The 13,323-nt window shown below is 36.9% G+C and overlaps 1 protein-coding gene across 5 annotated transcripts in view; it reads right to left on the reverse strand.

Annotated features, from left to right (window-relative positions):
- Nucleotides 1-13,323, reverse strand: part of RBBP8 (RB binding protein 8, endonuclease) — a 111,727-nt gene that overhangs the window by 33,180 nt on the left and 65,224 nt on the right. For all 5 annotated transcript variants that reach the window (XM_030336781.2, XM_030336779.2, XM_030336774.2 and 2 more), the window contains one exon: nucleotides 2,369-2,544. In XM_030336781.2, the coding sequence (XP_030192641.1) occupies nucleotides 2,369-2,544 (176 nt within the window). The remainder of the gene's footprint in view (nucleotides 1-2,368; nucleotides 2,545-13,323) is intronic.

The following is a 13,323-nucleotide window of genomic DNA, read 5'->3' on the forward strand; positions in this document are numbered from 1 at the left end:
AAAAACAGGGAGGGGGACAAAACAGACAAATATGGAGAACAAACAGAGGGTTAGTGGAGGGGTTGTGGGAGGGAGGATGGGCTAAATGGGTAAGGGGCACTAAGGAATCTACTCCTGAAATCATTGTTTCACTATATGCTAACTAATTTGGATATAAATTTTTAAAAATAAAATATAAAATTAAAAAAAAATAAGCAAGGGTGCCAACTAGTCATTAAATCAGTTTTAAAATAATTTGCATGGCTCAAAATGGTTACATTTATAAATATATATACACACACACATATATTTTAATTTTACTGACTGATGTCACTTTATTTAAATAAATAAGTTTAAAATTAAATTTTAAATAAAACAATTTTTTTTTTTTTAATTTAAAGAGAGAGGGAGAGTGCAGAAGCCAGGGAGAGGGAGAGACAGACAGAGACAGAGACAGAGAATCTCAAGCAAGCTCCATGCTCAGTGTGAGATCACTACCCATGCCGAAATCAAGAGCTGGATTCTCAACTGAATGAGCCACCCAGGCACCCTGATCTTATATTTTAAAACCAAAATTTCAGATCCCAAGTAAAAATGATTAGAGCAAGATTAAAAAAGACAAATTAAGTTTTAAAATAGTTACAGGTTGTTCTCATATGATAAAGAAATAAACTGGAAGCAATCATACAAGATATAAAACAAGACTTTCCTAATAAAGAAAATTGTGATGATTTGTTTTTCTAGGTATTCTTACAGATGGATTTAAACATGATCTAAACTATAAATGCTTATCTACAGTGATTCTGTCTGATAGACTAAAAGGCGAATAAATGTTCATTTACTTAAATGTTTATTTTGAGAGAGAGAGAGCGCGAGCATGAGCGGAGGAGGGGCAGACAGACAGAGTGAATCTCAAGCAAGCTCCATGCAGTCAGTGCAGAACCTGACGTGGGTCTTGATCTCATGAACCGTGAAATCATGACCTGAGCCGAAATCCAGAGTTAGACACTTAACCAACTCAGTCACCCAGGCACCCCTGAATGTTCATTTTAGATCCAAGACCTTATATTTTACTTTAGTTCCTAATTACATGTAAGATTTTTAACAGTTCTTTTGTCTTCCACTAGATGGTGATGAAAGCTCATATAAAATGGGGGAATAAAAGGTGTCAATTTTCCAATATCAAAGAATAAGATCTACTTATTATTTTTTTTTTCAACGTTTATTTATTTTTGGGACAGAGAGAGACAGAGCATGAACAGGGGAGGGGCAGAGAGAGAGGGAGACACAGCATTGGAAACAGGCTCCAGGCTCTGAGCCATCAGCCCAGAGCCTGACGCGGGGCTCGAACTCCCAGACCGCGAGATCGTGACCTGGCTGAAGTCGGACGCTCAACTGACTGCGCCACCCAGGCGCCCCAGATCTACTTATTATTTTAAAGGCATAGCTACGGTAAACAGTTTATTTTGAATTATGAAAACATCTCCAGAAGTACGTACACCACTTCCCTCCAAATGCTTTCCTTGTTATAAACAATTAGGGTTAAAAATAAAAGTCTTTGCCAATTTACTCCAGATCAACATTAAAAGAAATAATCATTGCATCGTATCACATGATAAATTTCAGGGCTACATGCAAAGGTAGTTCCAAAGTATTTAACAGAAATGGTAAATGGGCCTGGAATTAGAAATATGCCACTGATAAGCCATAAAGTTTATACTTTATAGAGACACTTCTTGGTCACCATCAATCGCTACAAATTATAACAAAAATAGCCAGTTAAAACTACTGGTGGGAGTAGCTATGCTTAATGCATGGGAAGTACAAAAGTTTAGAGCCAAGAGAATCTTTATGTGAATTCTGATTCATCTACTTACTTGACAGGTGATCCTGAGTGAATTACTTAACCCCTCCAAAGAGTGTACCTTTCCTCATTATAAAATGAAGATGTTGACAGCTCCCTTCCAAGCTTGTCATAAGAATTAAAATCTAGTAATAATGCATTCAAATCGCTCAGTGTATTATTACCTGGCACACAGGTGAAAATTAATGTTAAATTCCTTTCCCCTTTCCTTCTAATCCCACTCAGATATATATACCCAGGAATATTTTTTAAATAAAAGGAAAAAAGAAAAAAAAACATGTACCACATTTATAAAATGCTGGATGTTTACATATTCAGATAAGCAATGAAGGCCTGTACATAATCTAGACAGAAAATGCCTTCCCAGTCACTTCACTAATGGAAGTTAAACTTACAGCTGTAATAGAAGCTCCCTGACTGATGACTATCTTCCTTCCACTAGATGGAATAACAGAAAAACTCACCATACAAAAGAATACTTTTTCATATGAAACCAGATAACTAAAATGAAACTCCAGTCCTTACCGTTTGTACACACAGACTGCTCCAGCTCAGTGTGTGTGTGTTCTATGTATCGGACATGGAGGTTCTCCTTTCTTCGTAGCCGGTTAATGCCAGAAAAGGAAAAGGCTGTTATTGGTGAATCTGGAATAACATTTTCCTCAGATTCAAGATCAGTTGCTTGATGCTGTTGATCATTCCTAGAGGAAAATAATGGCAAATGGAAAAAAAAAATTAATTCAAATATTTCCTAAAACATCTCTACCTAGTATGGAGCTACAAAAGAACATAGGTATAAAGCTATGAGAGATGCAATTCCTTGCGTTTAATGTTCCAAATCTAAATATAAGGATTAGAGAAGTACTCAAATGATTAGAGTACCAATTGGGGAATATTATTGTGAGAAGTGAAGTACAAAGTGTAGCTGGTGGTACCTTGAGGTAAAATTAAAAGAATCTCAAATGGCAGAGAAAATGAGCAGAGGATCCACACATCTGAGTAAAGGCACGCAATGCTGTGTACTTGGTGTTAGAGGAAGGCAAGCTGAAACTACATGAAAAAGAGCCTTGATTAAGTGCGTGCATAATTTAGAAAGCAAGAGGAAAAGAACTGATGAAGGTTTCACAGCATGGAAGTAACGTGACAATGTAGCAGCAACACTGCAACACTGACTGGAACAGAAAGAAAGGAGGCAAGGAATCAATTAGGCAGTGGCTATAATGGTCCAGGCAAGAGTTTCTGGGGGTTTGAACTAGAATGTTGAGAATAGCTATGGAAAGGAAGGGACCAATATTAAACACTGGCAGAATTAACATGACTTGGCAAGTGACAAATAAGGGGCGATGAATAATACTAACACTGATAATATTATTGATGGAGGTTTATACTGTTGGGTACTGTTCAAAGTGCTACGTGCATCTGTTTAATTATCACAATTGTAGGAGCTATTAATAGTACTCTCATTTTACAAATGAGAAAGTTAAATCACTTACTAAAATAGTAAGGAGCAGAAGCAGGATCTAAATCCCAGCAGCCAGATTCCCAGGACAGTACTGATAAACATTCAATATGTTATCCTTAGTACAGACTATGAGACGAATGACTGATCACAAGTAGGATTCAAACTTTGAGTTTCTACTGCTACTTCTATCCAGGCCCCCTTAGAGTCTACTCTCAACACATCAGTCAGAAAAGTCTTATTAATACTTAGTCATATCGTGTCACTCCTGATTAAAACCTGCCTTATCTCCCCATTTCACTGGAAACACAAGCCAAAGCCCTATAAATGATTCACAAGGTCCTACATGATCTCATTGTCTCCCTCCCCCATTACCTGGGATCTCTTTTTATACTATACTCCAATCACCCTCACTTCCTCAAGGTTCCTCAACATACCCAACTTGAGTTCTTTCTCTAGCTCTTCCTTCTGCTTGGAATGCTCATCCCTAGACATCACTTACTTAGTGATCTCATTTCCTTCAAGTCTTTGCTGAAGTTTTACTTTCTCATCAGTGCCTATCTTAAACATGCTATTTAAAACTGTACCCTCTTGGGACTCCTGAGTGGCTCAGTCAGTTAATTTTCCGACTCTTGGTTTCAGCTCAGGAGGAGTTCATGATCTCACAGTTCTTCAGGACGAGCCCTGCGTTGGGCTCAGTGCAGAGCCTGCTTGGGAATCCTCTCTCCCCCTCCCCCACTCATGCTATCTTTCTGTGTCTCTCAAAAAAAAAAAAGTGGGGGGTCTTAAAAAAAATTGTAACCTCCTTCCCATACCTTAGGTACTCCTGTTGCTTGTTATTTTGCTATTTGCTTTATCCATGGTATTTATGGCTTTTGAATATAGTATATAATTGACTTGTCTATTGCTCATCTGCCAGAATGTAAGCTCTAAGAGGATAAAGAATCTTTGGTTCATTGTTACATCAAGTGAACATGAGTAGGCACTTGGTATGTGCTCAGTAAATATTTGTTGAATGAAGGAATATGAGAGATCCCCAGATTTCATTAGAAAAATAAATTTGTGTTGATTCAGGCATATGTTTTTGCCCAACTCAATTCAGGACCAATGGTACCTAAAGACTGGGTTTGGACTGAATTGTGGTTATTGAGTAAATAATTAATTTTGACTCAATTGAGTTTCCCATTACTGACTTTATTGACCAATTCTTACCAGTTGGTCAGGCATTTAGGCTTTATGTGACAAAACCAGTCTGTCTATTATACTCATTATCAATTTGTAGTACTATTTCCAAACAAAAAGTAATGAACATCTTATAACTATGACCAACAGAGATTAAAAAAAAATTACAAGATTAATTACTCCTAACACAGATTTGTATCTTAATTTCCTGGGTAACACCAGTATTACTTGTGGTCTGTAATCCTATATTCTATACTGAGGAAAATCTTTAGAGCTAATATCTAATTTTTAACTGTCTTATTCTGGAAAAACAGAGTAAGTTAAGGTCATATGAGAAAGACTTATAAATTAATGGAGTGTGAAACCTACCCAACCTTGCTTTAACTAATCACGTCAGAGGCTATCCACCTATTAGTCATGAAAATTCAACCTGGAACATGAATGAGTCACAAGAAACTGATTTCCTGGAACAGTCAATCTATAAGTAGCTGGGATCACAAAAGGAAAACAAAAACAAAACCCCAAAAAACCTAGATCTAATTAGAGGTGCAAACTAAGTAAACAAGTGCTGGCTTTATCTTCTTTTGCCATAAAAGGGGGAAAAAAACCCAAATAACTTCCATATATTAACAAAGTTTCTTCTTTAAAGCATTAGATCTCACTCAGATTTTCTGAGAAACGTTAAAAAGATCATGCCACAGCTTTAGTTAATTATATACACTGGTCATCTTTCTTCTTTCACTTTTCTAACAGCCCAAGAGTAAATTTTTGATTGTCTGTTTTATTTGTTGGCCTCCCCTGCTTAAATTCCTGTCACAACAACTTTAGTTGTTCTTTTTTTCTAAAGACCTATAAAAGTGCAGAGTCTCCCTCTGTAAAGAGTCTACAAAAGTTTTTAACATTCAGCTTTTTTCCTCTGAAGAACTTACAGTGGGTTAAAATATAATTTAAACTTAATGGAATAGTTATAGCCATTAAGTTCACTTAAACATTTTGGTTTTCAAAAAAAGGAAAAAGGTCTGTACGCTATAAACTATTGAGTCCAATATCTGGATCTTTTGGAAGTAGTATAAGTTTATAATATGAATAATTCAAGTAAGACTAATTTTAGGGGCGCCTGGGTGGCTTAGTCGGTTGACCATCCGACTTTGGCTCAGGTCATGATCTCACGGCTTGTGAGTTTGAGCCCCGTGTTGGGCTGTGTGCAGACAGCTCACAGCCTGGAGCATGCTTCGGACTCTGTTTCCCTGTCACTCTGCCCCTTCCCCACTAATTCTCTCTCTCAAGAATAAACATTAAAAAATTGAAAGACTAATTTTCAAAAGTAGAGCTATTAAACCAGTTGTACTTAGGACCTACTTAATTGAACATCTAGCTTTCTCAGGAAGGCATGTGACAGTGACTCTCTTGACACCATCTCATGAAGAGTGATAATGAAGGAAACGCCTCAGGGCTCCATCCTCAGGCAGATTTTATTTAACATTTTTTAAATGATTTCGATGCAGGATACTTAATGGAATATTCACATTTGTAGAAGACATAAAGCAGAGAATGAAAGCTAACCTAACAGATGGCAGGAAAAAAATCAACACATGAAAGACCCCCAAAGGTTGGAATAATGGGCCAAATCTAACAAAACAAAATAGAGCAGGAGAAATGTGAGATTATAAACTTCAATGAACTGAATCAGAAAAGAGAGAATCCAGGCTCTGCCACCTACACAGGTAGATAACCTTCTGAGGCTGTTTTAGCACAAAATTATAGAAAGAGTATACAGTCTCTGAAGTGAGGTACACCTGGGTTCAAATGCTAGTTCTGACACTTACAAATCACACTGGGTAAATCAGTTAACCTTTCTGAGCCTTAGTACCTTATCTATAAAGTATGGTACTGTACTCTCCTGCTTCCTTTTTGTAGGAAGGCTGTGAAAAGGAAGCAATATACGTAAAGTCATAATCCAATGCCCAAATAATAGTATTTAATCAATAGTGCTCTTCTATTTATTTTTTAAAGACTCAAAAAAAAAGTTTATTTGTGCATTATATGCCAACAAATTGGGCAATCTGTAAAAAATGGGATAAATTCCTAGAAACATATAAACTAACAAAACTGAAACAGGAAGAAATAGGAAATTTGAACAGACCCATAACCAGTAAAGAAACTGAATCAGTTTATCAAAAATCTCCCAACAAAGAGTCCAGGGCTGGATGGCTTCCCAGGGGAATTCTACCAAACATTTAAAGAAGAGATAATACCTATTCTTTTGAAGCTATTGCAAAAAAAAATAGAAATGGAAGGAAAACTTCTAAACTCATTCTATGAGGACAGCATTACCTTGATTCCAAAACCAGACAAAGACCCCACTAAAAAGAAATACAGACCAATTTCCGTGATGAACATGGATGCAAAAATTCTCAACAAGATACTAGCAAACTGGATCCAACAATACATTAAAAGAATTATTCACCACAATCAAGTGGGATTTTTTTCCTGGGCTGCAGGGCTGGTTCAATATCTGCAAATCTATCAACGTGATACATCACATTAATAAAAGAAAGGATAAGAACCACATGATCCTCTCAATAGATGCAGAAAAAGCATTTGACAAAACATAGCATCCTTTCTTGATAAAAACCCTCAAGAAGGCAGGGACAGAAAGAACATACCTTAACGTCATAAAAGCCATATACGAAAGACCCACAGCTAATATCATCCTCAATAGGGAAAAACTTGGAGCCTTTCCCCCTGAGATCAGGAACACAACAGGGATGTCCACTCTCACCACTGTTGTTGAACATAGTGTTGGGTGTCCTAGCCGAAGCAATCAGACAACAAAAAGAAATAAAAGGCATCCAAATTGGCAAGGAAGAAGTAAAACTTTTACTCTTTGCAGATGACATGATACTCTATGTGGAATACCTGAAACACTCCATCAAAAAACTGCTAGAACTGATACATGAATTCAGCAAAGTATAAAAACCAATGTCATAAAACCAATGACAGAAATCAAATGCATTTCTATACACTAATAATGAAGCAGCCGAAAGAGAAATCAAGGAATCTATCCCATTTAAAATTGCACCAAAACCCATAAAATATCTAGGAATAAACCTAACCAAAGAGGTAAAAGATCTGTACACTGAAAACTATAGAAAGGTTATGAAAGAAACTGAAGAAGACACAAAGAAATGGAAAAACATTCCATGCTCATGGATTGGAAGAATAAATATTGTTAAAATGATGATACTACCCAAAGCAATCTATACATTCAATGTAATCTCTATCAAAGTAACACAAGCAGGGGCGCCTGGGTGGCTCAGTCATTTGGGCACCCGACTTCAGCTCAGGTCATAATCTCACAGTTCATGAGTTCCAGCTCCTCATCAGGCTCTGCAACTGCTGGTGTGGAGCCTGCTTGGGATTCTTGCTCTCTCTCCTTCTTGCTCTGCCCCTTCCCCACTTGTTCTCTCTCTCTCTCTCTCTCTCTCTCTCTCTCTCTCTCTGAAAATAAGTAAAATTTTAAAAATAATAATAAAAAAAAAACACAAAAAACACCAGCATTCTTCACAGAGCTAGAACAAACAATTCTAACACTTGTATGGAACCAGCGAAGACTCCAAATAGCCAAAGCAATCTTGAAAAAGAAATCCAAAGCTGGAAGCATCACAATTCTGGGCTTCAAGCTATTTTACAAGGCTGTAATCATCAAGACAGTATGGTACTGGCAAGAAACAGACACACAGATCAATGCAACAGAATAGAGAACCCAGAAATGGACCCATAAATATATGGCCAACTAATCTTCAGCAAAGCAGGAACGAATATCCAATGGAAAAAAGACAGTCAGTTTAGCAAATGGTGTTGGGAAAACTGGACAGTGACATGCAAAAGAATGAACCTGGACCACTTTCTTACACCATACACAAAAATAAACTCAAAACGGATGAAAGACCTACATGTAAGACAGGGAACCATAAAAATCCTAGAGGAGAAAACAGGCAACAACCTCTTTGACCTCAGCTTCAGCAACTTCTCACTGGACATGTCTGAGAAAGGGAAGGGAAGGGAGGCAAGGGAAACATGTCTGGAGGCAAGGGAAACAAAAGCAAAAAAATGAACTGCTGTGACCTCATCAAGATAATAAACTTCTGCACAGTGAAGGAAACAATAAAACTAAAAGGCAACTGACGGAATGGGAGAAGGTATTTGCAAATGACATATCAAATAAAGGGTTAGTATCCAAAATCTATAAAAACCTTATCAAACTCAACACCAAAAACCAAATAATCCAGTGAGGAAATGGGCAGAAGATGTGAACAGACACTTTTCCAAAGAAGACATCCGGATGGCCAACTGACACATGAAAAGATGCTCACCATCACTCGTCATCAGGGAAATACAAATCAAAACCACAGTGAGATACCACCTCACACCTGTCAGAATGGCTAACAGCAACAACTCAGGCAACAACAGACGTTGGCGAGGATGCAGAGAGAGGATCTCTTTTGCACTGCTGGTGGGAATGCAGACTGGTGCAGCCACTCGAAAACAGTATGGAGGTTCCTCAAAAAATTAAAAACAGAACTTCTCTACGACCCAGCAATTGCACCACTAGGTATTTATCCAAGGCATACAGGTATGATGTTTTGAAGGGGCACATGCACCCCAATGTTTATAGCAGCGCTATCAACAATAGTGAAAGTATGGAAAGAGCCCAAACGTCCATCGATGGATGAATGGATAAAGAAGATGTGGTATATATATACAATGGAGTATCCTATGACCCAGCAATTACACTACCAGGTATTTATCCAAAGGATAGAAAAATGCTGAATTGAAAGGGCATATGCCCCCAATGTTTACATCTGCATTATCAACAATAGCCCAATTATGGAAAGAGCCCAAATGTCCATCAACTGACAAATGGATAAGGAAGATGTGGTGTGTGTGTATGTGTGCATGTGTGTGTGTGCACACACATACACACACAATGGAATATTACTTGGCAATCAAAGAGAATGAAATCTTGCCACTTGCAACAATGTCGATGAAACTGGAATGTATTATGCTAAGCAAAGTAAGTCAGAGAAAGATAAGTATCATATGATTTCACTCATATGTGGAATTTAAGAAACATAATAGACAAACATAGGGGAGGGAAGGAAAAATAAGATAAAAACTGAGAGAGAGGAAAATCATAAGAGACTCTTAAATGCAGAGAGCAATTGAGGGTTGCTAGAGGGGTGTTGGGTGGGGAATGGACTAAATGGGTAATGGGCATTAAGGAGGGCACTTGCTGGGATGAGCACTGGTGTTGTACGTAAGTGATGAATCACCAAATTCTATTCCTAAAACCATTATTACACTATGTGTTAACTAACCCGGATTTAAATAAAATTAAAAAATAAAAATAAAATAAAACTAAGTTTATTTATGTGACAGAGACAGAGAGAGAGAGAGAGAGCGTGAGAGCGTGCGCAAGCATGAGCAGAGGAGAAGCAGAGAGATTGGGAGAGAGAGGATCCCAAGCAGGCCCTGTGCTGTCAGCACAGAGCCCAATGCAGGGCTTGAACTCATAAACCATGAGATCATGACCTAAGCTGAAACCAAAAGTCGGTTAAGCATCCAACTCTTGATTTTGGTTCAGATCATGATTTCAAGGTTTGTGGGTTTGAGCCCTACAATGGACTCTGCATTGACAGTGCAGAGCCTGCTTGAGATTCTCTTTCTCTTTCCCTCTCTGCTCCTCCCCCACTCACATGTGCACAAACACTCTCTCTCTCAAAATCAATAAATAAACTTAAAAAAAAAAAGGAAAGATTTAAAAAATTAAAAAATAGGGGCACCTGGGTGGCTCAGTTGGTTAAGCATACAACTTCCGCTCAGGTCATGATCTCACAATTTGTGGGTTCAAGCCCTGCATCGGGCTCTGTGCTGACAGCTTAGAGCCTGGAGCCTGCTTCAGACTCTGTGTCTCCTTCTCTCTCTGCCCCTCCCCTATTCGTGCTCTGTCTCTTGTCTCTATCAAAAATAAATAAACATTAAAAAAAAATTTTGTTAAATAAAAAAATAAAAAATAATAATAAAATGAAGGAGTAGGCTAAACCCTATTAGGTTTTCTTCAACAACCTAATATGAAGCCATGACTCTGAAGTCCTGTATGTTTATCAAAAACAACACGTCTACAATTAGATAGGGAAGACTTTGACTTAATGGTTCTAGTTGGCAGTAAACCCAATAAGGAACATCCAGGACTATTCACGTGTTTTGACCACATTAATTAATGTAACTAAAAAGACACAGAAAAATGGTGAGGGCAGTATTGCCCTATTGGTCATACAACACCTAGAATACTGAATTTTTTTTTTTAATTTTTTAATTTTTTTTTTAATTTTTACGTTTATTTTTGAGACAGAGAGAGACAGGGCATGAACGGGGGAGGGTCAGAGAGAGAGAGGGAGACACAGAATCTGAAGCAGGCTCCAGGCTCTGAGCTGTCAGCACAGAGCCCGACGCGGGGCTTGAACTCACGAACCGCAAGATCATGACCTGAGCCGAAGTCGGACGCTTAACCGACTGAGCCACCCAGGTGCCCCTAGAATACTGAATTCTTAATTAAGATATTGACAAACTAAAACATTAAAAAGAAATGGTACTTTGAAGTTGTGAAGTAATGACGCCTGAGTTAATGAACAGAGGATATTTACCTAAAGAAAAGACTCAGGAGGGCCCTGACAGTTCTCTTCATGAATGCAAAATAGAAGAGGGGGTAAAAGTTGTTCCAGATGCTCCCAGAAGGCAAAATTAGAATCAACAAATAACCTATAAGTAGATTTATTTCTACACAAACTTAGAAAGAACTTCCTAAAACCTCACTAAAATTAAACAGGTTTGAGAGATTAAGCTTATGGTAGAGGTGTTCAAACAATGGCTATTTGTTAAAGAAGTTATATAAGGAATTCAATTTAGAAAAGTGTTGAATGAAATGAATCCTACAGTCCTTTAAGTGTATAGACTCCTTTGACCTTCACTGATTCAGCATATCCATTTCTCAAAACAAAAAGAACCATGACCTCAACATTTAAGTATTTGTTGTTGGTGACTGGTAGTGTTGAATATATGCATATATATATATATATATGTATATACACACACAATTAACTTTATAACAGCAAATTTTTCCTGACTAATTTCTTACTACAGTGTCACTAAATAACTGTCCTACCATATAAGATATCTGCAACATCAAAACCAGCTTAGGTGAGTCAGGTTTTACTTCATTTAACAAGCAGAATATAAGTCAAACATTTTTTCTAAAGTTCAGATGTATTTCAGGCACTAACAGCATAATGTTACAGTGGTTTAGGTAGTCAAAGAAAATACTTGCTATTTTTTTAAACTGTCAAGCAAAAGTAAATTTGTTTAAGGACAGCAAGCTACTTTGAAAATAAGTTGACTAATGAGAACTATCTTAAATTTCAGAACTGAAAGACATACTAGATAATAACCCCCTTCATTGATCTGATTAAGCCATGTCCGAAATAAAACATGCATACCTTGAAGTTCATCTCTATGCTTAACCTTTACTATAATTTCAAACTTTAGCTTTTATTCTTCTAAGATGCCAGTGAGCTTCAACAGACAAATTTGTGACTTTCAGAACACTAAAAATAAATTAATTCTGAGTGAATCTGAATTTGTATTTCACGAGGTAAATGACATTATCTAATTTCAATTCACTTTATACACCTTGGTTTTGGAGGCATTCACTCTTTAATTCTGTATTAACCTCTATATGTTCATTATCTTGTTTATCTTTGGTATTCATAAATATCAAGGCTGAGGTGTTCAAAATACCATAAGCTACCTGTAAATCACTTCACAGAACATTAATTAAGTCAACCATCACTTATCTGAAATCTTTGGAACCAGATGTGATTTGGAATTCAGATTTTTTTTTATCATGAAGGGTAATACAGAGCATATACAGCTTATTACATAATACCTCCAATGGCACCTGAGGCATCATTCTGTAGTCAAACACACTGATATTTTCATAGCAAAGCATAGGAATGTTCACATGAAGTGGGATAAATAAGGACTATAAATAGCATTCTGTGGATTAAGGTGAGGTTAAATTGTGAATAACATCCAAAAAAAAAAACTTTTGAATTTTAGAATTTGAGTTTTAGAATCATGTATAAAAGATTGTGGATGTGTGTTCTAGCCTCAACATGCATCATGAGTAAAACTGGAAAGTGCTGACATTTTCATACATACATGTTTAATAATCTCAGTCTAATCCTATAGCCTTCTTTCCTCATCTATTATCTCCCCTCAAAATTCCCTTTGCTACCAATATTTGTGAACTGATTAACATTGGAGGAATATCAAAATCCTACTGAATATCCATTACTTAAAAGTATACGGATAAGAATGTTAATTCCACCTGTGAGATGTGTTTATACATAATAACTATTCTAAGCAAATTAATATGTTATACCTGCATAGTTTACCAGTTTTTAGAGATGCCCACTCAAATACAATAGAAGATCTAAGAGCCCTATAAAAACCATTAAGACTATCCTGAATCCTAACTCTTAAAATATTTCACAAGTTTTATATAGATGGGAACTAAGAACTGGCCATATCTCAACCCTGTGACAGTCAGACCATACTCAGAAAAAGATTCTTTTTAAAGATACTGTTGAATAATGGAAAGAACAGTGAGTGGCCTTTTTTTTTTTTTATTTTATTTTTTTTAGTGAGTGGCCTTTAAGTCAAAAGATAGGAGTCTGAGTGATAGGCTTAGTGAGACCATAGCAAGTTATTTGACTTT

Source organism: Lynx canadensis, chromosome D3, assembly GCF_007474595.2.
Source record: "Lynx canadensis isolate LIC74 chromosome D3, mLynCan4.pri.v2, whole genome shotgun sequence".
Lineage (NCBI taxonomy): Eukaryota > Metazoa > Chordata > Mammalia > Carnivora > Felidae > Lynx > Lynx canadensis.